Here is a 27,899-nt window from a genome sequence, read left to right as displayed (position 1 = left end):
TGATAGAGAAAATCCAGCTGACTCAAAACCAGCCTAAGCTCCAGCAATGCAGGATCTGTAACACCATTGTGGGCTTGCAAGACATGGTCTGCAAGTCCTGCCCAGAGTTCTGTTCCAGTCATTAATTCTTTGTAATGACTACCTATGTTCGGCAATATTTACAGCAGTTGTCCTTTTAGAGTCTGAAGCAATAATTCAAACCAAGTGGAATTGTTGGGAAACACCAAGGAAATGCCTCTGTGAAAGAATGAACCCCCAGTGTGGTTTGTGAACGTTTTTCCTTTGAATTGTACCATTCAACCCAGCTTTCACACAGACATATCAAGATACATATTTTGCAACAACTGACCATTTATCCTAAATCCTCTTTATTCTTCATGGCAGTCACACCTTGGAAAGAATTACAAGGAGGGTCACTGACCTCAAATCTTTGTCAGTGAATGCTTTCCACAAATAAATGCCACTGGAAAGGCAGAGTGCCTCACCAACAAATGAGTCAAAAATAACTTTTTTTCTTTTAAATTATATTTCTATGAGAAAGAAGGCTTTCTCTTAACAAAAAAGAAAAAAGAAAGAAAACAGAGATAGCAGGGAGAGTCACTTAGTCCATAAGAGTTTACCAAATCCTTACCTCCCTGTAAGGGAGGCTCAGCAGTCATGGGAGATCCTAAGACAAGATAGTGATTTTTTAAAAATAATTTTCAAAGGATCTGCAATTGAAAGGAGTTTGAATGAGAAGCCTGAAGTAATGTAATTGTTTTGCTGGGCTTGCCCTGAATTGCTCTCTTAATAAAGTTACAGAGCACAAAATGTCTAAAGTAAAGCAAAGCACTAAAAAACTACAGGAGCAATTAGTGGAAGGCAGAGCAGAGAGGTGTAGTTCTGTCAGGAAGAGGATCAGGCATGATGGAAACTAAACGTGGGACTAAGAGGGGCATTGCAAGGCCTTACAGTCAAGTGAAGTCTAACACTAGTTGAGTTTATTCATAACAGAATATCCATCCCAAAAATTGATTTGAGTCCATCTGAAAGTCAGAGTACCTGAAAACACACTTTCTGTTGTCAGGTAGTAATATTAGAGACTGAGATTGGAGGCAAAATAATCAACAGGTCTTGTTGCCCTGGATTTGAGTTCAGAAAGAAATCGCTAATGTTCCTTCAGCCCAGCTGAGAAATTAGATGGGTAGTAGGAATATGTAATAACAACAGAATTTATTTTGCTACCAACTTTTTAATATCCTCACCCCAAAATAACCAGCAGAAGTGGCAGCATTAGGACGCAAGTGAAGAATGGACTTCATAAAAAGAACTTTATGAAAAGGATTGTCCCATCAGGAAGCATTAAATGCTATTAACCAGTCCCCAAAGTAATGAAGATAGTAGCCAGGAGGGGTAGAGGTTTTAATGACTTATAGTTTGTAGGTCAACCTTCCTTAGTGCCTCAGTGCCAAGCTGCTGGAACCCAGTCAGTGAAAATGCTATTCTAAGGGGGTTGAAAATGTGTTTGATTCTCAGCAGGGAAGCATCTGAGCCCACTTCTAAGCAAAAGTAGATTAAGTTCATCAAAGTAATTTGATGACTCGAATTCTTCTGATCTGAGACTGAGAAAAGGCAGATTTCTCCAAATGCATGTTGATGATAGGAGGTGATAACACGAGGTTATAAAAAGAAAGGCTTTTCTAAGGACAATACATATTTAAGCATCAAGCCATAGAAAACAATTTACATTTTCATCTAATGGCTCCATCCATTCTATAGATATTCATTCTGCTATTCAAATATTAATAATACTACAACCACAAAACTCAGTTCCTGCAGTCACTCAGCAATTTCAATTTTTCAACTTAAAAAAAATTAGGATGTAAATAATATGCAGTGGAACTTTGCAGCTTTCCTTAATATAATTATCCAAAATCATACAAATCATCTACTACAGCCGAAATGAAATTGTTTTAAGAACATTATGCTGGTAAGATTTCTTCTTTAAACTCGCTTGTTCTATTTTTATATTTAGAGGGATACTATTTTAAAATGTATTGTTACAATTAATATTGTAGAGAAAACTACAAAGTTTTCTCTTCTTACACTTTGTGAACATGGAATCATTGTCACTTCAGTGAACTGCAGTTTAGACCTCAAACATGAATTATGGCCAGCAAACTGCCAGATCTGAGCAAATTAAAAGGCCTTTGGAATTAACAGGATTCACAGCAGTGTATCAGCAAAATTTAGATAACTTATGATTTCATAGAAAAAGCAAATATGAGCATAAGGAAGAAAAACTTAATCTTTGAATTCACAGATGAAATTTAATCAAATCTTAATTTTCCCCCGAAGCTGTAATATAAGCATTTGTTTTCCTAATCTTTTATTAAATGAACATGACAGGGAGGTGCACTTGGCAGGCACCATACCTCAACAAGGCCTGGGAAAACAAAGACTGAAGGAACAATGAAAAGCTTGAGCTCCCAAGAAGAGGAATATAACCTGGCAAAAAATACTTAAGGGTTATACACTGCGTATTAAAGTTTTAAAGCTTTGGGATAGATGAAAGAGCAGCAGATGCAAAAGACAAAAGGGGGCAGATTTTGTATCAAAGCCATAAAAATATACAGCCACTTTAATGGGCAATTATTCTTCACATTTGTGCTGTGGTTTGAATTTGTATGAGGGTGCCATATGCCCCAAGAAAGGTGTGCCATCAAAATGGATGAGCAGATCTACCTCTCATCACTCCTAATCTCTCCTCCTCTGCACAGAGTAGCGGGTCATCTGCCACCAAGAGCTTGCAAATGTTTTATGGTGAAGAATTTTAATGTTCTGTTATGTTGGAATCGGTTTGTCGCTAATTTACTGCGGCACGGTTTAACTGCTGGGGAGACAGGGAGACACATTTACATCATCCCCATAGTTCAGGAGGATCCCCGTTGAGGAAACACAATAAATTAAAAACAAAGAGATATAATGGGTAGCATGCTGAGAAAGGCTAAGCAGAATAATCTATATGATATTATCGGAGATTTCAGGGACGGAATCAGCAGTTTATCCCAATGCGTGCTCTGTTCTCCCTTCACTGTAATAGCAATAAGTATTATTAAGTGGCATTCTTTGAATGAATTACAAACACTGTGCTAAAGAGGATTTGTGCATTTAAATACACAGACCAAAGCACACTGCAAGCAAAATGTAAGCTCTGCTAATAGAGATTTAACATGAAAAGGCATGTAAATTATATATAAATATATGTACATACACACACTTCAAATTCAGAGTAAAAAAGAAAATCTTCAGAAAGTTCACAGTGTTTAAAATTACAGACTGAAAATACATTACTTCTCCTGTCACTGTTGTGAGATGATTTTCCCTGAGATCTAGTTGTGAATTAACTGCATTCAAAGCAAATTTCCCATATACATCAAACACAGTCACAACTGGTCACTTCTATTTCTTTCTTTTACAAGCTATTTACTTTTTGAACCATACTTAAAATTAGAGACCAATTATTTCCTTACCATTGCAAAAAAAAAAAAAAAAAATACATGCCAGTATTATACACTGTTGTTTAGGAACGAATAAATCTGTATTTTGGAGAAACCCCTACTTATAGGACATTCTCATTTGAAATGCATTAAAAAGGAAAACAAAAATCTCTAATTAATGTACAAGTCTAATCACCATTCTCCACATGGAAGAGTAATTTTTCACTGCTCATTTGCTCAGTGTAATCTCAAAACTGACATAACAGAAAAGCAATGGCCTATAAATCTGCTCTCATTTGTTTCTTTAATATTCATATTCCATTGAACTACAGCTGCTTGTTGCTGAAGTCTATTACAACATGCAAAACTGTCGATAAAAATATTATGAAAGGGAAGATGTGTTTCTTCATGGCTCTGCGTGCCATTTATTTGGAAAAAAATAACAACAAATGACTCATGGATTGTCCCTTAGTTTGCTGCACGCTGGGCGATTAGTGATTAATTACCTTGCTGCAAATTGACATGGCACAAGGAAATTGACACAGCTCTGATTAATTAACTTTTTTATGCAAGACAGTTACTTACAAAACACTGCACACTGTAATTGAATCCCTTTACACAACACTACTGCATTAAGTTTCCTGTCAAAGCCAAATTAGCACTAAATTTCACATAAATGTGATGAAACTTTTTATACTGAGGTACATGTAAATAGTTCTAGAAAGGGGGCAGACAACTGCTTTAAAACACTGTTTTCAAATATTTCGGCCTCAGACATGGGAAGAATGAGATGTTTAGAATTTTCCATACCAAACCATAATCAAATGCACACAAATAAACCCCATAAACTAAATGTTTCAGTAAAAAGCAACCTACTATTTATTCCTTTGTTAAATTATAGGAAGACACTTAACTGTTCGATCAAAATTTCATCTGCTTATCTTAAAGTTGTTTTCACATCTAATTGATCTACTATTTCAATGACTTGGATACATTGACTTCCTTGTAATTATTTTAAGTCTAGATGGAACTACTCTTTTGGTTTCACCTCTTTTCATGCACCAAAAAACAATCCACTATTGGTTTCTCTGCAGATGGCTGCCATGCCATGACATTAATTTATAACCTTCTGAGCCAAACCTTGGTGCCCAAGCCTGGAAACTCTCTCATCTTCCAGCTTTTCCCACCTGAGGGTGGCTGGTCGTTGGCACAGCTGCCCAGAGGGGCTGTAGGATCTCCATCCTTGGAGATGTTCCCAAGCTGTTGGAGTTTGGTCCTGGACAACCTGCTCCAGGCTTTGCTGCTGGAGCAGGGGTGGACAATTTGTTCTCCAGGGTTCCTTCCAACCTCAGCCACTCAGAACTGGCCATTTGGTGATTCTGTGGTTATCAGAAATTCCCTTACACCTCATCCTTCTGTAACTGGATTATCTGCAGCCACCTGACATCACCCTAAGACATCAAGGGGTTTCCAAGAACAAGCAGAAGAAAATGGAGGACACAAAGAGATGCAAAGGAACAGGTAAGATGATTGAGAACTCTTTGTAAAGATAGGTAATGACACCAACCTACACCTTTGAGTTTAAAAAAAATGCTCTGATGGTGAAATTACTTATGATGTACTTTAAATCAAACTGAGTACTGCACAGCTGAAGTTACAAATAGTTGAGGTACAAAGAACAGTTAGCTTTTCACAAAGGAAACAACTAAAACAGAAGGAAAAGCTCAGAAGGTAAAAAAGCACCCAGGCCATAAAGGAAAAGAAACAGTAGAGATCAGAGAAGACACGTTTGATCTTAAATTAAAGAACAATCTTCAAATATAGATGATCAAAGTGATCAATATCTTGTCTGGTGTTCCCAGTTATTGGACAGCTCTAAGTTTCAAGCAAATGGAAGAAATCCTCTGTGTCTAACAAAGCACCACTTCCAAGACAAAGGAGAAAGGCCATGGTTGTGGAAAGCTGGATGAAGAGCAGCACTGCTATAAAGAGATGACAAAATTCAGTAATTTCAATGTTTATGTAAGTCAATTATATAGTGACAAGAAATACTGTTTAGATGACACAAGGATTCCTAAAGCTCAACAGAATTATTAAACTGTAAAAAGAACACTGTCAGAATGCATTGGGAACAATTTAGGCAAAAAGTAATAGAGGAAAAACCCAGCTGTTAACCTAATCCAAACCATAAAGGAAAAATTGTCAAAACAAAGAATTGCACCTGCAAAGACATACTGATACTAAAAATGTTAATTCCTAAAAAGCACCTGTTATCTGTGAAATTCAGGTTGAATTTTGCTGTACACAGCACAGTTCCAAGAGCCATGATTCAATAAGAAGCACCACAAAATAGAGTGACACTAAGGTGTGCCTTTATTTGAAACCAAACCTTACAGACTAAGCTGAAAAGCACAAAATTAGGAGCTTGCTATCTGACAGACAGGATGATTTGAGATGGACAGTCAACACTGTGGGTCTGGCACTAAAAATGGGTGACAGCAGCAGAGAGGATGCAGAGCCAGGGAAGGTGGCACCCAGGACTGTGCTCAAAGGGCTCTGATGTACAATTGCATCTTAGAACAGGATGCAAGATAATACTGAAGGTAATTCTCACTATGTAAACAAAATGTACACAGTAAATGTAATTACTACATGTAATTCTCACTATTTATCTGCATTCTGAGAAGAGGAAATCCAAACAGTCCTCTTGCCCTAAGTCACAGGCTGGTCACCAGTACTGCCACGGGCCAAGTGCAGTGTGTCCACCAACAGCAGAGCACCAAGGGAAGGCACCTGAGCTCCAACAGTCCTTGGGCACACACAGTTTTTATTATTTGAACTAAAGGACAGAGATATTCTCCACAGTTTGCTATTTTTCCAGCTATCTCCCACTACCCATGTGTAGGCTTGTGTCTAAGTGGGAAAAAAAGTCAGCGACACAATTCAGGATGTGTCTCTCTTTCCAAAATTCCTAAGCCTGCTAGTTCAGACACTGCTCCAGCACAAACAGAGCAACAGAAGAATGAGGGTAAACAGCAAGGCCCTGAAAAACACATTTGTGGGAGTGAATTGAAAGCCACATTTACAGGTTTTTGACACACACAAATGCATTTTAGTGATGACTTGCAAGTAAGTAATTACTTAAAATATGAATAGACAGGAGATAAAATTAGGGTTATCCTGAAAATTGTTGCAGAAAGACAATGTATACTCATAGAGAACACCAAAAATGCTGTAGGAAGAATTTCAGGCAAAGCTACAAAAAAAAAAATTTAAAAATTAAAAACCAAACAAAAAACCCAAAAACAAACAAACCCCCAAACCAACCAAACAAAATACAAAAAAATGCCCAAAGAGGTTCACTTTACAGTTAAAAACAGGATGATACTTAAATCAAAAATGCAATGCTATGTATATGGATATAGTTTTAGTTATTTAAAAAAAAAATTGTAATATCTTTATCTTACTTGAAAAATCGTTGGTGTTGTCCTGCATCACAGCAAGGCCCAATACAGTGGGACAGAACAGAGTATAAAAACCTTCTAAAGACATTTCAACATGAGATGACATCAACATTTCTCTACACTTCTGTACATCAGGGAGGGAATTATGGAAAGCCATTCTCTTCCTGCTTACTATTGGTGTCCTCTTTATTTAAGCTTTCACTTAAACCCACTGTATTGAACACACAAAAGGGAAGGGCAATTGGCACATTTTTCCTGGTTACTACTGAGTGATTCTCTTAATAAATAAAGGCAATTAATTCAGGAAACACATCAAAAGATAGCTTGACCTCTAATGTTCAATAGTAAGGGTTTTGTAGCCTGGAAATCATATATGGGATTGCTCCTCTCAGATGTATGCACATTTCCCTTTGGCAGGATTTTTGTACCCTCAGTCAGGAACTGCAGCCCTGCAATGGTTAATTTGGTTAATTAATGGCCCAATCACAGCCTCCTCTGCAGGGCTGCTCTACCTGCTTCCTACCAAGCAATAAGAAGCAGACAAAACCACCAAGGTGTAAATACAATGCACTGATATATATTTTATTGGTGATGAACTGACTTCCCATCCCAATTTAGCTCAAGAGAAAACAGACCAATTAAAAATTCAGTTTGCAGAACCTTTCTACATTCAATTCAGAAACACTGAAGCACTGGCAAATAATTCATACCATATGAATACTCATTTTTAAAACTGCTCCTGACCCATATTCTAATTGAAAATGGCAAGCCTGCCAAACAGTTAAATGAAGAAAAACTACAACAATAAAATCAGAGCAAATGAATCACTGATGTCATTTCAATATCCGTCCATTTGGCTTGAACGAGGTGGGTGATGGCTGACACACAAAACCCAGAGGAGGACACATCCAGTGCCAGGAGCATCCACCCTTCAGCTGCTTGGAGTGGCAGCAAACTGCCATCATTACAGTATAATTTTCAGGTAATTACAGGTGTGCAGCAGATTAAACATGACAAAATCAACAGAATCAAGGTTTCCAAACCAAATGCTTCCGCTGATGATTTGGCTCGGAGGCGCACTTTGAATCACCTTTGGAAAATTTCTATTTTCCCTATGTAATTTTCTTGGTATTGAAAATATCCCAGAACATAATAGAAATGTCAAAGGTCTTCCTTCAATCCATTAGTAACACCACAGGAAAATAAAACCTGGAATGTCTTCAATGAAACAAGCAAGATGAAAATAGTTCCATACAGCATTTTTTAGGTGGTTTACTAATATTCCTAAGCCAAGTAACCTATTTCTAAAAGCAAGGACATACTGCATAAACAAGCTTGACTTAATTTTCATTTCTGTAGCACAATGAATCCTCAAACACACTAAATCCTACAGTTGGATGTGCTCTTTAAAAATATAAAATTTATATTTTGGATTTTCCCTGTTTATTCTAGAAGCAAGACCCTGAACCATCCTCAATCTATGAATTAAAACAAAACACCCACAGGAAAAAAAATTCTTTTTAAAACTAGGACATATGTCTGCTATATGTAAGTGTTTCAATAGAGAAATAAATTCCCACATCATGTAATTTGTACTTTATGCTTGTGCCATAGATTTTCCTTCTCTCCTATCACATAATGCACAGAAGAGTAGCAATGTTGGGTTAATTTTGGGGCAGGAATATTGGGTTAATTTTAGGACATTTCTAATGTCTGCTCTGACAGACAAAGTGTCTTTTCCTTGCTTAAAAAAAAAAAAAAAAAACTTTAGCATTTAAAACATATCCTGTCAAAAATATTACAGGACCAAAGGTTTCCAGGGAATTTTCCAAAAGAACTGCCTTCCCACCTTTCAAAAACATCTCATCTTTGCCTTGTTGTTTCCTGGTGGCTCATAAGCTAAAATCCCAGGGCAACATAGTTTATTGTTTTAATATCTGTCTGACGCAAAGCACAAGTATTCTCTGGTGAGTGCTTACCTGTCATATGTACTTCTGTGAAAGGAATATCAAGATAAATAAGATGTTCTAGGGCATATCATGGGATTATGAGCTTGGCACTCACTGAACTCTGTTTAAAAACAGTTGAAACAATAAATAAAAAAGCCATCTACACTGATATTTTGAGGGTGCAAGCTTGAAGAGCATTGGGTTTTAAATATTTTAATTATAAGGGGTTTATGCTATTTTAGTATTAATAGAAAATGAACACCCAAGTCCATAAATGGGACAAACAAGATGAGAGGAAATAATATTAATATTTTAAACAGTTAAAGCAATAAAATTCTATTGTAATGGTACAATGAACTGTGAACTTACTTAGTATTAATTAAACTCAGTGTAATGGCATTTTCTATATTGAAATGAATAACCAGTGATCTGGAAATTCATTTAGACCATTAGGTTAATTACAGAAACCGATGGAAGTTTTATCAGACAATTACAATTAAAGAACACGAACAATGTGGGACAGATTTATAAGCATTTGTACCACCTCAATCATTTTTGCTGAATTCCACCACCACTTCTTCCAAAACTGTAATAAATATATCAATTAAAAAATTGGCTATCAACTTCATTTGCCCTTGAGTATGATAAAATAAAATGAATTAATATCGGATTTTGCATTTTCATATTTTTCTTCTTTTAATTCTATCTCTTGACTGCAGGATGAAAGATTTATTTAGGAGCTGATAAGCAGGCATACTGAAGATAAAACAACTCTAACATTTAGAAAGTCTAAGCCAAAATTGACTTCAGTTTAAAATGTACTCATTGAAGTCAAGGCAAAATTCACTTTTGTGGGCAAACTAAACATTTGGGAAATAGAGATGTTCATCTGCACATAATTCTGAACAAAGGCATAGAGAAACTTAAAATATTTTACCACACATGTGAGCTACCCATGTAGCTAATAGTGAACTATCCCTTCAATGTTTGCTCAGAAAAAATCCACTAGTAGCTACACACTTAAAACTCAAGTATTTTAATGCTTATTTGGAGCTAAAATAAAGTCTAAAAGTTCAGAGATCAAAGTGCTGATTTGGGAAGTAAAAAATATTTAGCTGCCTTTGAACTTCCCTTTAAATTTCAAATTCCATCTCTCTCCCATTGCCCTCCATAGGGCCTGGGCAGGCACAACTGGGCATTCCTGAGGGATGGGGTGCACAGCTGGAGGGGATGCACAGCTGGAGGCTGCTGCCTCACCACACCAGCGAGGGCTGGGTGAGCCCAGGAGTGCTGGGAGTCAGTCCAGAGCACAAGGATTTCTACTGGAAATGCATCTCCTTGTCCATGCCCTGCCACCAAGGACAGGGACATTATCAGGGGACAGAGCCAGACACACACTGGGAACAAAAGGGACAATAAATATGACTTGCAGCCAGAGAGGTTTGCACTGCCAGGACATTCAGTCTTGGAAGAGATGACTCCCTGAAACTGTGCAATCTCCATCCTTAGAGGTGTTCTGGTGCAAGCAGGTTCTTCCAGCCTGAATAACTTTACAACTCCACAACTTCCTATCTTCTTCTTCTTTCCCATGCTTTGGTTCTCATGAGCGTATGCTTCATTCACATTTTCAGGCTCTTCTACATTATAGAAAAATTGGGGTAAATATGCATAAAACAGTTCTTAAAAGTTCTTGCAATAAATTCAGATTTGTATTTTTGCCTTTTTGAACCATACATACCCAGCTGTGTTACTGTCTTTGGCAGAACAGTGATACAGACATTCAGGGACAGAATCTATTTTTTTCTTTTTTTGAATCTTCCTTTTGTCCAGCAGGGTCTTAATTTTCTCATGGATCCTACTCATGTGTGGCTTCAACTTGGAAAAGTTCCAAAACTATCCTTGACACATTTCTTATTTACCAGGAGATACAAATTTCTTCAGGATTTTAAAATTCTTTGTGGAAGTAACTATTTTAAAGAGTGAGGGTAAAAAGAGACTGTCAGTTATGAGCAGCCAAAGTGTTTCATTTATTTTCAGGGAGATATCCTGGGCCTCTAGGAAGATCCCAGTGAGTGCTGACTCACTGGGATTTGGTAAACTCCAGTCATTCCTGGCTGGGTAGAACTCCTTTCAACACTTGTCTGCATCCTGCATTGTGGTAATGATGAAGGATTTAGCTGGCATCTGTTGTATCTGTTGCCTGGAGATGCCAAAACTGAATTCTGTTGTATCAGTTCTGCCCTGGAGATGCCAGTCCTGTGGCAATCTACAGCAACCAAGTTTTTTTGCCTGGATTTCCTGCCTGTGGCTGCCACAGGACCTGCCCTGCCCAGGAATAGGAGCACATTGGCATGCTGAAACTCTGCTTTCTACATAAAAAATTATCTATTCCAACAATAGGTGTGCAAATGAAAAACTGATCCAGGTCCCATCTTCTCCTTCAGCATAAGAGAACAGATGAGGCATGAGAGACTATTGCTGCTGATTTGTTCCACTGCTTGCAGAAGAAACAGCTCATTTCTTTCTGTATTATGTGAAGGGCCAGAAGTGATGGAAGGAAGCAGAGCCATGTTTCCACCTCCTGACACATGCAGCGGTGTAACTAATCATTATGCTGGGAAATGTAGAGTGTGATACATAAAATATATCCTGGAGAAATAAAATATCAGAAGGGAAAGAGTAGCTCCAAGAATTGCAGTCTGCTTTCTGGAGAGCCAGTGGGTAAAAGTGCTCAGAGCCATGGGAGGCTACCAATGGCCAGTATAATTACAAAGCAAGAAGTTCAGTGAGACACCAAGCTGGCCAAATCAAGAAAAATCCATCTTACAAACTGAGGAGCAAAAGATGAACAGTCAAGTTAGTCAACACTTTGAAAATGGGGACTATCCTCTTCCAAATATCTGAAAACTTCTAAATGCCATTAGCACTCTGTGAAATTAGATGGCTTTTGAAAAATCCCAGCAGACTCTTTCCCTTCTGTTAAAACAATTACAAATTGAAAACCTCTTAATTCTTCTGTTGTAAGTGGTTGTAAAATATCACAGTTACAATATCAGCAGTAACAGAATAAACGATTAACAAATTACTCAAAAAGGAAGGCTGAAATATTGTTGTCTACATGGAATGATAATAGTACAAGTATTCATCTCCTAGACACTAATGCTGACTTATCAGATATCATTTCAATATTACAAATGTGCACTAAAATGGAATATAGAAGATCTTTAAACTAATAAAAGAAATGAGACGAAAGTCAACCTTCATTTCTATTCACTTCTAGTGGAATTTCCGATAGAAATGGAGCTGTTTTACATCTTTATTGAAAGTTTTGTAATAAGGAGGAATAAAAACCTAATTACAATATGTAGTAATTGTAGTAATTTTGTGTTATTAGTAGTTGTGACCCTGTAAAGGAAACTGCATTTTGGCAAGAGGAAATTCTGTACATAATAAAGGAAAAATCATGACTTGCCAACACACAGATTCAACAAAAGTGTAATAATTTCCACTGCAAGGGCTACCAGCAATGCCTGCTCTGAAACTGTGTATTACACATTGCCCAGTGGGAGACAGATAGGCGAAGCTTGTTTATTTATGTATTTAGCATAATTGAAAACAAACAGGTGTTTGTTAGGATATCATTATTCAAGGAGCACCACTGCAAAATAAGATTTTTCAACAGGACTGACTCAGGAGACACAAAGGAAACAGTGAACTCCAGAGCTCAGCTTGCTCACAGTGTCTCTTTGGGGAGTCAGTATTAGTGAAAATATCAACTGATGGAAACAGCAATCCCAGCAATGAAATTCCTGGGGTACTGCTCAGTGAGACAATAGGAGCAACAGGGTAAACTCGGGAAAAGCTTTCAAAGAAGACCAATTTTCAGAAAATTATAACAAACACTGCTCCCTCTTCTCTAAAAAGAGGCTTTTAATAGTGAGATGAGTGAAATGTTTGGATCATTTTCCAGGAAAACAATTGTCAGTCAAAAAGGAGGAGTGCACTAAAAAATTCCAAAAGGGAGCATTAATTTAAACTGTAAGTATTTCATATCTCTGTGTAAAAAAATTTGTAAAAAATCCCCACTGCTAGAGAAAGGTGACATATTAGAAAATATTCTTGGAGCACCTGGAAGAAAATGCAGACTTAACTGACATTTTAATTTGCAATTGAAAACACTTGAGGCATTTGGTTAGTTCACTATGCATTTGTAGGCTCCAGACTCCTCATTTACAGGGGATCCCATATGAATCCTGGAAAAGCAGCAGCTCCAGGGATGCCATTGATAATGTTTGACAGAAAAGAATTACATGATGGTAGAGATGATCACTGTGGAACTCTCTTGTCCTAATTCCTGGGTTTAATTTAAAAAAATAATTATTTTAGCAGTCTAGATAAGCTCTAAGAGAGAATAACTGCATTCTGGATTGAATACAATCTTCATAAAGAGCATATCTGATAATGCTGTTAAATGAGAGCATGTATTTTCTTTGCAATGAACACAGAGCCAGGGCTGCTGCAAGCAGCAGTTACTGCTCCTGTGTTCAGCTCCAGGTTTGTCACCCCACTGAATGCCAGAATGAGAATCAGTGGTGCCACCAATCTAATCTAAAATACTCTCTAAAAAGATTTCTGCTCAGAATTTCAGAGGACACATCTCTACTCCAAAGTTTTGTACAGAAAAATAGCTGATGGCAGCATCCATCATGCCAGGTTGTCTCTGATTCTTTACTAGGGCAGTTTTTTATGTCTCAGAATACCCCCCCTTTCATACAGGCTGTTCCTCTTGTACAAAAAGACTTCATATCTAATTCCTGACCCAATCAAATGGTGGCATGGTAACAGATGCTTTGTGTATTAAATCACAGGTGTGAGCAGGACAGAAGAAACACAACATCTTCTACACAAAATGCAGAGCACACAGCAGTACTGGATTGCCAAAAGTGTCACTGTTACTGTAGAACTTTTGACCATTTCTATACAATATTGCAATATAGGCACTTTTTTATTTTTTTTTAAATACAACAGACTGAGAGAATAAAGATGCAACTGAAAACACTGAATCATCTGTTGACACGACTTACATATCTTTATAAACACCACATTTACCTTAACCAGAGCTGTTGGGAAAGTTGACATTTTTAGGGGGCTTAATTCACATTAATGTGCTTTTGTCACAAAAACAGAACAAGAAACGAGCCATAACACTAGCTTACTTGTGGATGTGTATACTAGTGAACTGGGGGCACTGTACACGGGAGATCCCTCCTGGTTTGCCTGGCACAGCAGCACCCTGCCTACAAGAAAGAGAGAGAGAGTGGTATCTGGTTTTGGAACACTTCAACTGAACCTCAGTTTTCATCCCAAAACACAAATCAAGTCACAACCGGAACGGTGCACTGAACCAGGGGCGCTTTTTGCCCTTTTTTAATCCAAAAAAAAACCCACAAAAAACCAAACCAAAACAAAAAACCAGCTTTTTTTTCTTTTTTCTGCTTTGATTTCAAAGCAGCAAGAGCCCAAACAACCCCAGTTTGACATTGGAGAAGCAGAACACAGAACACAGACATGCCCCCAACGCCAACGCCGCCATCATCCCTCGGGGACCGCGAGCCTCGCTGGCTGCTCTCTCTCCCTGTCGCCCTGCTTCTCCCAAAACTGCTGCCCCAACCCACCCTGCCTCCTCAGCCCCCTGGCTGGAATGAGGCTCCTGGAGCCAGCACAGCAGGAAAATCACGTGCAGCACTCCTAGCACGGACACCAGGCCAGGCAGGAGCTGGGTTCCATCGCTCCCGCTGTTGCGGAGCGATCGCTGACACAGCTGAGCTCAGCAGCTTTTGCTCAGAGGAATGCACAAATTTATTTGTGCAAATACACTACTTTCCAGTAAATAAGCTGGGCTCAGGATTAAGAACAAAACCAGATAAAACAATTTTTTTTTTCCCCCAAGGAGTTAAAATAAAAAACAATAACCAAATCAATTTAAACCGACAATTTTGCAATGCTCATTTTGAATGAATGACTCAAGTTAAAGGTTATTTCCTTTTTTTCTTTGAAATGAACTTTAAAACACAGGTTTTCTTAAAATGGTATTTTAGCAGTCTTAGCTGAACACAGATTGAACATTGTACTTTCAAACTAGGAAAGAAACTTCTTCACTTCTGGAACGCAGTCCACCAGGAAAAGTGGGATATGAGACATCTGGTTTTGCAGATATATGTGCATATATCTGTATACACACACACAGGATTTTATACACACATACACTGACATGCCACAAGCTGTCAGGATGTGTGAATCACACAACTCCAAGCCATCAAATCTTTCTGGAGATTTGTGTAACTTCAGACATTGTGCATTGACATGCAATGAAATTGCACTGAGTTGAGTCCACTGTGTTTGGAAGGACAGGATTAAGAACAAATGGTGGGCACATTTTCCACAGTATTACAGGAGCCATTCTCAACTTCCATTCACTGGGCCAGAGTTCTCTCAAAATATATTTTAAAAAACTTTCTGCCATTAACTAGTTCTTTGCTTGTTGCTTGCAGCTGTCACTTGAAGGAGAAATACTGGAAATGCTGAAGAGTAATAAAATAATTCTTGTAATTTATGCAGTTTAACTAAGACTGTGACTATGGGAAATCTCATTAATTACTATGCTTCTAACCTTCCCAGACAATAGCACACCCTTAACTAACAGGATTTAGAGATGCTTGCTTTGTTCCAGCCATCCACAACTAATATAAAAGATTAAAGACGCTCATTTTCCCCCTTACTTTGGGACAACACATCATTGACTGTATTGATATCTCTCTCAGCCTTCAGCCCTTGTGTGGAAGCTGCCAAATGAACATGCAGCTCTTGAGATCCTAATCACAAGCAGGATTTTCAGGTTAAATATAAAACAAATAAATAAGTAAGCCCTATCCACACACTTGTTTGACCCAAGGAAGGTTGAAATATGGAGGATGTTGGAATATGGAAGAATTTAACACCACAGATGCTTCAAAACCTGAGCTAGTGCAGAAGCCTGCAAATGAAAGTGAGCTGAAGACCCAGAGGCATTCATCTGGCTGGGAGAAACACATGAGGAAAATCAGAACTTTTCATTAGGTTCTAGGAATAACTGTAATGACTTCAAGTATGTCTAGAAAACAGAGCAAAAGATTTTTAGGAGTCAAAGGTTACAGTTTATTTACATTATTCACCATAAGTCCTACATAACACTTGGCTTCCTCCATGCTCCATAGGTATTTTCCTTCTCTTTGTAGCTAATAATCTTATATTTTTTTCTGATTTCATCTCATACAAATCCTATTTTCCCTACTCTACTCATCTAATTTCTAATTAAAATACTTCAAAACAGATGCTTTTTACATCTCTGCTACTAGAGTGTGTTTAATTTCTTGCACAGAGCCTTCTAATTATATTTTGACAATCTGCCTTTAAATTTGTACATAATATTAATACTGATAACTAAAACATTATTATTAGATTTTGTTAGGAAAAAAATATGGAACTTTTTAATCTACTTTAGTGAGAAAAGATTATTTCTTCTGCATCTAATTTTGGTATTAAAAGTATTTCAATTGCAATTCATACAACTGAGGGAAGACTGAATTATTTACAGTAAGATCTTGGATAAACCTCAGAACACAGAAACAATCTATAAATTCCCCAATGGAAAAAAAAAAATTTTTACTCCAGAACAATAAATTCTAGTGTGATGGAATAAAGGGTTTGGGTTGTTTTGTTTTTGGTTTTTTTTTTTAGAAAAGAGGATTTTATTGTAAAGTTTTGAGGGAGCAGTGGCAGAGGGGACACTGAGGGGACCAGCTTGGGGGCAGAGGCATTGCAGAGACCCTGGAATGCTGCCTGGCAGCATGGACAAAACCAGGTGTCCCAAGATCAAAGACTATTCCCACTCATCCTTCTCTTCCTCCACTGTTTTCTCCTCCAGCCCATGATTAAGAACGTGCTGTTTGATGAGGTCCTTTGCTGAAGCACCACAGTTATTTTGAGAAATAATTACTCTAAAAATATTCAGGACTGTGGAAAAAAGTGATGTGCAGTCATTAATATTTTTAGAATACTTAAAATTCAGTTCCCAGTGGTTTCGAGATCTCTGACTAAATGCATTTCCCTTTTTTTTTATACTTTCAAAAATAAGTTTTTTGTGTACAGTTATTTACATGATGCAGATAAACTAATCTACAGAAATACCAATGTGCTCATGGTGCTGCACAGAGTACTCACTGCCTCATGTAACGCAGCTAAAAAAGTCACTGTATTTCTCCAATCTTCCAAGAGCCAAGAAGTAACACCAAGGACCAACATGTGGATTCACACACTAAATTATAAAGGATTTTAACCCCCTGCTGTTAAAAACAGCTTTTAACTGGAACCACTGTGTAGCCAGCACTACAGGCAACTCAGAAATACAAATCTGCAAGTAGCTGCGCAGAATTTACACAATTAGCTGGGATGTCTCGTGGTATTGTTTGAGGAGTATAAACTGAAATAAGATCTTCTGCAGAAAAAGCCATATACCATTAGCTACAATTGTGCTGTTGGTGTAAAATCAACAATGGTGCAAGGCTGGATTGTGGGCCCAGCTCTCTCCTGTCACAGGAAGCAGATGAAGGTTCTAGAAAGCTTTCCTGGCAAAGGTTTAAAGTTTCTATACCATGACAGAGAATATGAGCCCTCAATGCACCACCTCACTGCACACAGGGCATGAGTACCTGGGCTCATAGACCTAGAGTTCCCAATTTACAGTGCTGGCATTTATTCTCCAAGAATTTTGGGGGGAATTACCAAAAAAATAAAGAGGAGAGATGTTTCTTATTGTGGGTTTGCCCTGGGACACAACAAAGTGAGACATGGAGGGGACAATGTTCCTGTCACTCCAGGCATCCCAAGGCAGCCCAGCTCCACAGAAAGCTCTTGGGAGAGCTGGGAAGGGCCAGGGGTGCTGAGTGCTCACAGCATCCAGCTGCTGCCCTCACTTCCAGGGGAAGCACAACAGCATTTTCAGTGGCAGGAAGGAGCCAACTCAATATCCAGAGCTGGGGTTTAGTGCACAGGTGGCTAAAGTGAGTGTATGCAATGCAGGAACTAAGTCACTCACTACACACAAGGAGATTTAGTGATGATTCCATTACTCTAATCCATTGTACTCGCAGCTTTCCAGGCCAACCAGATGCTCTTTATACATGTTTGTTTTTATTTTATTACCAAAAAGGGCTTCTTACTAAGTACCAGTTCATCCATTCTTTAATGCTATTTACAAAGAAATCCAAACAAAGCCACAAAAATGAAGCTGTCTCATTTTGCCTACATTATTATAAACTGTTATTTCAAAAACCTAATCTAAATCTTAAAAAGCCCATTCTTGAATTCAGTGATTGTTTTTTCATTTTCTTTTCCTCCCAGTCCAGCTGGATGATACCAAGTTCTCCCTGAGTCAGTTCTGACCATTCTGATCACTCTTTTCCTTTGAGCCTTTTGCAACAGCTATTATTTCTAAACACCTCTGTGTTCAATCCATGAAGAAAAGTGTAAAGCTGCACCTCTCATGAACAAATCAGGAGATTTGCAAGTGTATCAAGGATCCTCATGAGCAATCCACGTCCTCTCTTGGTTTGCTGTTCTAAAAGTGTAATTTCATATTGGCATTTTCAGACAGAAATAGCACTGGTTTTGTTCTGGTCTGAAATATTGTTCTGTGATGGGTTATTTCAAAATGTCTCACGGAAATGGATCAGAAACACCTAATAAAAGGCTCCTGTTGCGCAGTAATAGTGTATGTTAGCTTCCATTGTCCCTTCTGACTAGGGAATTTAAAGAGAGCCTCTGTCCTGAATACATAATAGTAGTTAAGTGCTCTCTTAGCCCTTCAGTATCAATAGTCAACTACACAGACTTAGCATGCTTTTAAATATGCTGTTAATTCAAAAAGAAGTGCTCTTTGAGGGCCTTTGGTTATCTGCGCTCTCTATAAATTGAATAACAGCCTTCAGATTTTAACACAACCACTTATGGATGGTTGTGGTGATACACTGGATTGTTTCATCCATTATTAAAAGGAATAAAGTAGCATAACCCCAAACCCCATGCCTCCTTTCTTGCAATATGTTAAAAATACAAACAAAACCTATGTTTAATCCCACCAAAGCTTACAGATAGTTTCACTTAACAAGAGGTTAGGGAGGAGAATCTAAAGTAGTTGATGTCTAAAGCTGATTTTCCTAAATCCAAACCCCTTCTGACAGCAAACCTGAAATATATTCAGTTATTGAACAGCCTGGGTGTGCTTGCTGCTGGTAATGAGAATCTGTGCTCTATCCATGCATTTATGTAGTAGGTCCCTGACTCACATATAACCTGATATAAATTGTTTAAAAGAGAGGGAGGAGAAAAAAAAAACAACAAAACACACCAAAAAAACAAGCAGTGAAAGTGTCTCTAAGACATTTCCTGGGACCTCTCCATCCAAAACATCTATTTAAGACATTAATTTTCCTTTCCATCCCTTGTATTAGCATAGTGGATGTTTCTTTATCATCACCTCTTAGAGTGTCCCGAAAACACCCAATGAACTGTGGCACTGATTCAGGGAACAGCCATGAATGTTACAGCAAACACCATTTGCAAGCCACCCTTCCAATTATTCTTTGCTGCCCATATCATCCATTTCCCAGCTTTTGGGAAACAGCCCTCTCTCCCCAGTTATTCCTGTGCAGTACCCAGGATGCTGTCAAAAACTGGGATTGCAAGGTGTCAATATCATGCAAGTAAAAATCAGAGAAGCAGCAAAGTCTGCAGCTCTGGTATGAGATAATCCCCTCTAACTCCCCTTCTCCCCACCTCTTCCCTCTGTAGGATATAGAACTCATCCCGTAGTAACAAGGATCTCCTCCTCCTCCTCCTGCCTGCTTAAAACCACACTGTGTGACTGACTTGTTTGTAATTTAATTAACCAGCCTTCCCATAGACCGGCTGCACTGCAGGAACAATTCATGTCATATTTCCATTCACAAAGTAAAGCAATTGCAGCAAACTGCCCTTTCCAAAATACTTTTCAAATGATTCATCAGCCACAGACGTGCCTTGTCTGGTAACTAAACTGAAACTAAATTGTACAAATTCAGCTGGTGCTTGTACCAAAATCTGCTCCATGCTGAAAGAGTTCATCTGTGCTCCTTAGTGTACTTAATTATTGGCATCCAAGGGTAATTCCTGTCAGCAGAAAAGTCTAAAAACTGGACATGCATTATGTGGTCATGAATAAAAAAAAAAAAAAAATAAAGGAGTGGTGCCATCAAGATTTCCTGCAAAATATATTTACTGTAAGATGTCTCCCTCCAACCACAGGTGCACATAAACTCTGTGACCTTCAGAGCCATTATTTTATCCTGAGACATGAATCCCACTCAAGTTGTTCAGGATCTTTCAAGAACCAAGTCTTTACTCTTACTCTTTCTAGGTCCTCTAGCAGCCATAGCAGGTAAGCAGGTAAGTGATGGCTATTCTTGGTTCACTTGTAACTTTGAGAAAAAACATGAGAAATTCCCATGCATAAACTTCTGAAGTAAACTCTGAGCTGGAATTATACTCTTCTTGAAAGGAGATACTTGAGAATATACAAAATGCACTTATGCTCTGATGATAACTAAAATGGGTTGCATTCATACATCTGCCTGTTGAATAAAGATTGCAATAGGGAAAAAAATAACAAAATAGAAGAAACTGAAGCCTTTCTGCCCAAACACAAACACTACAGTTTCAACATGGCCCTGCAGGGATTACAAGTGGATGTGTTTATGCTTTATCCTCTCATATTGTGTCAAGACACTATTTTCTGTGTAAATTACCTATTTCAGTAAATCTGTAAGACAGAGATGCAAATCTAATGCAATTAGATGCAGAGATGCAAATTACTAATCCCTCAGTTCTCTTTGCTTACACCAGTGAATGCTGGTTCTGACTTATAAATAAAATTCTATTCTGAATGACAAGCTGAGAATATAAAAGACCAAAAATTGAATCTTCATGCATAATCCTGGCTTTAGCTAGTCTATTTCTTTCCTAGCCCAGACAGGTTCCAGAATTTTAGGAGCATGAAAAACCATTACAAAAATGGTAATGCAATATTTCCAAAGTTTCCAAAGCACTCACTTTTACGGGAAGCAATTCTATGCTTGGAGATTTCCAAAGAGAATCTGAGAGCACCAAACCAGTAGAGCTTGTAAACTTGTAAAGCACAGCCCCCTCTCAGCTACCTCCACAATGAATAAATGAATGAAAACTGTATTTTCAAAGTTCCTCTCAATAAGAATTATGAAATGCAATTACAGTGCATGTTGGGGATCCTGTCCTCCAACGTCCAAAATGGGAAAAAAATGCGTAAGAAGGAAGAGAAAACATTAGCAATATGTTTAGAATACAATACCATAATCTTAAACTGCTTTAGCATTAATTTACAGATGTAATCAAGGTTTAACACAGAGCAGAGTTGTTTTCCATTCCACTTAACTGTATTAACTTTACATTTCATACATTACTTTATTACTTTACATTTCAGAAGAGTTTGTCTCCCTGACTGTCCATCCTAACACACAGATCTTCCTAACTTGGTTATTCTTCTAATCAGAGGAATTTATTCCTCCACATAACTTCTACAACTTATCTTGCATTGCAAATATCCCACCCAGTTCTGGACAAACAAACGTTTCAGTGATGACCTTGCAGTTTGTCTTAAATTTTCCTCTCAGATATCCTCAAGCCAGAGCTTTTTACATCTATCCATGGCTGGTGCTTGGATTACAGCCTCAGTTTTATTCTAAACATGCATCTTGCAGCCTTAGCTCAGGCCCAGGCAGTGCCCACCCAGGCTCAGCCCTGCTGCCCTGGGAACTGTTGAGACAGGAGCAGTAGCTCTGAAACAGCTGGATTTATATCCAGCCTCAAAACCTGCCCCATACACAGTCTGGAGATGCTGTCACCTCAGCTATTGAACTACCTTTAGGGCTCTCATGAACGAGGAAGCCACAGAACATATTTTCACTTAGCACCAGAATGATGGAAGAGAAGTCCAAGGATCACTTTTCTTTAAAGATTTTCTTTATGAGTAAGGAACAGTACTTAACTTCTTTTAGCCCTTAAAAACTTGGCCAGTTCTATCCACAATAAATACATCTGAACAAACACAAGAACTTAGAAACAACACAAGGACAAAGAAGGGACAGTACAGCTCCTGCTTGCTCAGAAGGCTTTCTTTTGGGTTAAGGAATATCTAAAACCAAGGAAACTGACTATGTGAACTCAGGAGAAACATGGAAACGTGGCCATCAGACCGAGACCTACATCTCACGAAGATTTTCCATCAAGCAAAGAGATCCAACCACCCACCCTCAAACACTTTCTTTCCCCTATTTTGAAAGCACTCCACCTTTCAGCAAATACAGATTTCCTGGGTTTACTGATTCTGTTTGTGAACAAATCCATCATAACCTAGAATCAAATGGTTCCCTATACTAGACTGGGGTCAGAACTCACAAACTTCACAGTGAAGAAGCAAAAATTCCCTTCTTCACTGTAAGAACTTTCTTCTTTCCTACCTTCTGGCATGAAGCTGTATCTATGGTTGAAGATTTACAATTAAAGAATGAAATCTATTGAATTTCTCCCAGAGATCACATAGAAGAGTATCAAATGCTAAGTATATCCTGTGTGATATAAATTCAAGAGAAACACCTTCAGAAGGGTAAGACTGACAGCATCTGTGGTCATCTCTGTAAAATGTGCAAAATTCAAATCAATGGTGAGTATAGATAGATTAATCCTGCTCCAGATTAAAGTATTGACTAAATTAATGTTTATAAAAATTAGTCATTCGCATTAGCTTTGAATAAGCCTGGTTTAGTTTCCACGAGGGTATACATTTTAATGAAGAACTAATTATAATGTAGCATGAGGCGTAATTAATTCTGGATTGTTATTATTTATTTATTTATTTTAGTAAATAGCGAGTGCAGACGCTAAATTCCATTTTTCTACTGGCTTTATTCATTCTTTCATAAAACAGGATTTCCTCTATAATGGCTTGCAAAAGCTTCACAGAGTTTTAGAAATACATTAGCTGTCATCAGTGTTGTTAATCTACCTAGGAACTCCTCATTTGTGTGATGGTACTTTTGACACCAGGATATTTGAAACAACACTTACAGCTGTGTGTTATACTTAGAAAAGGAGCACCTAAATACCACAGATGGAATATTAAAGAATAATTATTTGACTGTAGTTGGAAAACTATTTAAGCTGTTTATCTAAAACTACTGCAAATATATTTATTTAGAAAATCTGCTTAGTCGATAGCAAAATTTGAATCCAAGTGTATGTAATCAAATGGTAAAATGAGTTAATCAATGGAGTGACAGACAGCTTTTAGAAAAATTCTGCAGTAGAGATATGATAGAGTGAACTTTTACCCCAGGATTAGAGTGCTGTGCAAGCATATAACTCAGCTTCCCAAACTCCAACACTGAGAAGTGTTTCTAGGGTATTTGCTGAGCTTATGCAAGACTCATTTAAATTCAAAGAGAAACACTGGAAAGATGAAATGAATCCCAGGTGCTCTTACACTCCAGAAATAGATGCTTTAAGACATGAACAAAGAGAATTACTACTAGCAAGTGTACAGGAATCCTCTCTTCCCCTGAATTCATCTTACTTAAGGGCATGGTTTTATATATATTGCTATGGTAGTCCTTCACTTCTAAGTATATACAACATTCTATTCCAAACCTTTGAACAAATTTTTGAACGAAAGTTTGCTTCAAAATCTGATTGTTGGTGAATACAGCTGGCTTCCAAGTGCCAAAATGATCTGGGCACCTAAAACTTCTCTGTCTTCTGAGGGCTTATAAAAGAGTTAAAAATGCACAGACTCTTCCTCTCTTTTTCCTTTTGAGTGATGGGGAAAATTCTTCCAGTGATCCAGGAATAACTGCCCAAGACAGTGGGTGCTTACAATAGTCTTCACTGGGTCAAGGCTGTTTGTGAAGTGAATAAAAGGCCTCTCAGCTATGTGGGATGATTTGAAACTATCTCCTGAAATTCCTAGAACATAATAAAACTCAGGAAGAATAATAGTGCCTTAAGTAAAAGGAGGTTGGAATCTTCCCTTTTCCACTCAGCTGTGCTGACTAATTGTCCTTCACCTCTAATCTTCAGTCCTTTCTTTCTCCACTGTCAACTTAAATCTTGAAAATTCTGAAATACTGGTTTTGCTTATGATCAGAAAAGAATATCTTCTCATGTGAGTTACTGTTAATTTCCCTATTCTCTGAATAAGTATTCACTCGATTTCCAGGTAATTTCTGTAACATCTTTTCCCCCACCTTGCATTTGGGAACTGCCAAAAATGAGTCTCTCCAACAGGTATGACAAAGCTGTTTTCTGCCAGAATAAAAAAGTCTTTTAAAGTGGCCTTACTGTGTCTCAAGCTACCTGCTGTACAGGACTGATCTGCTGCAGTAACACAGGTGCAACAATATTCTATATTTCAATAAGGAGAGTGCAGGAGATTACTCAAAAATTCATTGTTCCAAAACCCAAAAGAGAAAAACAAAAAGATCTGCAATAACTGAAAGGAACAACACGGAACTTGGCTGTCAGAATGCCTGAGGCAGAAAGAAAGGCTTGGTATTACAGATAAAATATACACTATATAAAAATAAGCAGGTGAAAATGGTATTATTACAAACTGCAGAAACAAAGAAAGTACTAGAGCATACCTAGTAAAGAAACCCAGCTGCAAATCTATTTTCCCAGCCATAAATGAGTGTATGGGGAAAAGAACAGACTCTAGCTTAAATACAGGAAGACTATGGGATGTATTTAAAACTGGATGGAAATAGAAATAGACGAAAAAATTATCCCAGTTTCCATGAAGACTTTGTGAGACAAATCACAGAGTGCTTCTTACAAATTTCCTTATTAGGACCTACCTAAGAATTTAATAAATATTTTACTGGAAAAGATAAATGGATAACACAACTTCATTAAGCATTCTTTCTCATAAGAGGAAAACCCCCTTAAAGGGGGAAACTCTCAAGGAAAATCTTTTATTTATTAGAGGGAGACTGTGTGGACATAAGTCATCTTTTAAAAAATTTCCTATCCATGATCATACATGGAAAAATGCAATTCTGTGAAAAGCTGCAATGTTACATGAAAAAAATGTCCTTCAGTTTTCTCAAAAATATCATTTTCCCAGCAGGAGGGTGGGGAGGGCAGGAGCTGGTGGCCATCGGGGAGCCTTGCTAAGCCCTGGAAGTGCAGCAGGAGTCTCCAGAAGGCCCTTCCCAAACGTGTCGCTGGAAATCCACACCAAGGCCACCACGGCTAAAGAGCCACATTGCCAGAGCACTTTTATGTACTGCAGCACCAGCATTTCACAGGCACAAAAAAAAACCTTAGAAGGAAAATGCAGGAAGAGAAATCCATATTGTTTTGTAAATATACAGTATTTTGCAGTCCCCAAGTGATACTTTCCTAGCACAGTGTCTGTTGTGCACCTCAGAGTCGCCATTTTCAGCTGCCACTCATTTTCTCAAGAAAGGTTTTCCTTCACAGAAGTGCACACTCCAAAAAAAACCCCAAGCTATTACAATCATGTCACCGGTCCTACTGTTTACCATTATCTCCAAGGTTTTAGGGTTGATTTACATTGCGTTCCTCCCTATTTGACTTTAATTGTCTGCTTCAAGTTGTCAGGACATAACTATATCTTAGATTTGCATTGCATTAGGGGATCTTCTCCTTTCTCTATTGATCTTGTCTTACGGAGTAATTTAACTCCGTTCTAATTTTCCCGTGCATGCGGGGTGCTCTCCATCCAAGGCAGTGAGTTATGTGTATTCAAGTGGTGCATCTTATGAATCTTGTTAAGCTCTAGCGCCTCGCAGCCCGCACTGATGGAATATTTAATCACAGAAATGAGTTGGCAGGTTTGATGTACAATACGGGGAAGCCTCGCGGCCGCGGCGCCACCGGCAATTGAGGAACGGGGGGATTTGCCATTCGTCAGTGCCATCCTGACAGCTTTGTATAACCTTCTGTTTTTCACTTATTTATAAAGATTAAAGGTACTTTAAATCAACACTTTCTCTGTAGATGTATCATCTTTATTCCAGAAGTGGCCAAATTTTTCATCATTTATTAGGAGCTAAAGGAACTTCTTGCGCTGACTGTGAAAAAGTTGGGGCAGTTTTGTCATGGCAGTGCTGGAGACAATAAGTAAACTGAAGAAGTAGAACTCTGTCTCAAAAACCACATCTACAGTTTTATAACCTTCAAAAATCCAAGTACTTCTTCTCTAAGAAAGGTGGTGGAGGGAACCCAAAAGTAAAGATAAGTCACAGTGTTCTATTCTGAAATGCAAGAATTGCAGTGTTGTTTTACTGTTTCCTTTTCTTTAAGAGATCTCCACAATTTTAAGAGATTTAGGAGATCTCCACAATTTTAAGAGATTTAAGAGATCTCCACAATTTTAACTAAATTGTTTAAAAGAGAGTTTATATGTTTAAATGTGCGAGATATTGTATTTTAGTCAATATAAATAAAATTCATTTGACATGCATTGAAAAACCCAACAAAACCCAAAGACAAGCCTGCCTGCATGTTTAAAGAGAAAAAAAAATCTGAAAAAAAAAAAAAAGAAGTATCTTGATGGAACTTTCTACAAAGGTGTGGTGGAGTTCGTGTCATAATTCATAAAATTAAATTAATACTCTTCTAATGGTAATTAAAGATTCTCATTAAGAAGGGCAAACACCTCCCTAGTGTTGGCAATAAAAATGCACTTGGGACTTTAGGAGGTTAAACAAAAAAAATCAATAACCTGCCATTTTATAATTAAAAGACAAAATAAATGTTAGGGAAAAGTCCAGTAAATTAGGAAAATTACCTTCAGGAGAGATTGAAAATATTGATTTTAATTTACAAACTATGTGAACTCTTCATGCCCTACTTCATGAGACAATTATAAGTCAGATTGTTAATTCTGCATACATATTAGAAAATTGATTACTGTACTATGGGAATATTATATTTGTCATTAACACAAAGTCATTTATTTAAAATGACTAATAACACTGACTTCCTAATTTATGCAGGTTCAGGGTTCGTTCACTAACTACTCAAACGAGATCAATTCCTGTTTTAAACATAGACATATATCAGCAAGGAAATAAATTCTGCCTGCACCAAATACTGCAGTTCCATGAATGCCAAGTTAGGGTTTTTTTTTTTATTATTATACTCTGCCACTTTTATTCTAATTGGAAGATTTTGATCTATCTCAGTAGAAGCTGTTTTTTTAACCACAAATATATGTTTGTAAAAGTGTCCTTTTCAACAATTTTCATCTCTTGAAGTCCCTCAAATTAACAAAGGTTTTGTAGCTTTGTCAGCTGGAGACTCAGATATCTCCGTGAGTGGAGATTCCCCAGCTTCTGCAGACACAACAACCTCTTCTCATGCTGAACTGCCAGCCATGAAAAATGCTTTCCTGATGGCTGTTGGTGGGCAGCATTCAAATTCCTCTGGAATCAACTGGGTTTTGGACTACAAATAAGTTTATTTTCAATTCTCTTCCTAAAGTATATGTAGAAACTCCTGCTAGCAATGACTGACTTCCAGCAGACAAAAACTGAATCTCTAACTCCAAGCTGCAACCAGAATCAGAATCTGGTCTCAGTCAGGTGAAAATATAGATGTAAAATACAAAAACATCAAACTGAAAAACTCACTCTAAAATGTAAAGAAAAATGCTCAGGAAAAAATTCTGATTGCATATACTGTATACCTATGGATGTCCACATTCAACTATGTACTCTCTCTCTCTCTATATATATATATATATATTTATAGATAAGATTTTTTTTGGCTGTTGTTCCTTAAAGAATCCCTGGAAGAAAGTGACTGCACTAAAATAT

General features: G+C 37.7%; 1 protein-coding gene across 37 annotated transcripts in view; it reads right to left on the bottom strand.

Moving 5' to 3' along the window:
* RBFOX1 (RNA binding fox-1 homolog 1) overlaps nucleotides 1-27,899 on the bottom strand; it is a 1,186,796-nt gene that overhangs the window by 50,349 nt on the left and 1,108,548 nt on the right. For 34 of the 37 annotated variants that reach the window (XM_059861581.1, XM_059861546.1, XM_059861544.1 and 31 more), the window contains one exon: nucleotides 14,109-14,189. The exons of the other annotated variants lie outside the window; for them this stretch is intronic. In XM_059861581.1, coding sequence (XP_059717564.1) covers nucleotides 14,109-14,189 — 81 coding nt within the window. The remainder of the gene's footprint in view (nucleotides 1-14,108; nucleotides 14,190-27,899) is intronic. 37 annotated transcript variants of the gene reach the window in all.

This window comes from Haemorhous mexicanus, chromosome 17 (assembly GCF_027477595.1).
Source record: "Haemorhous mexicanus isolate bHaeMex1 chromosome 17, bHaeMex1.pri, whole genome shotgun sequence".
NCBI lineage: Eukaryota > Metazoa > Chordata > Aves > Passeriformes > Fringillidae > Haemorhous > Haemorhous mexicanus.
The sequence above is the reverse complement of the archived record's forward strand: the minus strand, read 5'-3'. Positions and strand labels throughout refer to the sequence as shown.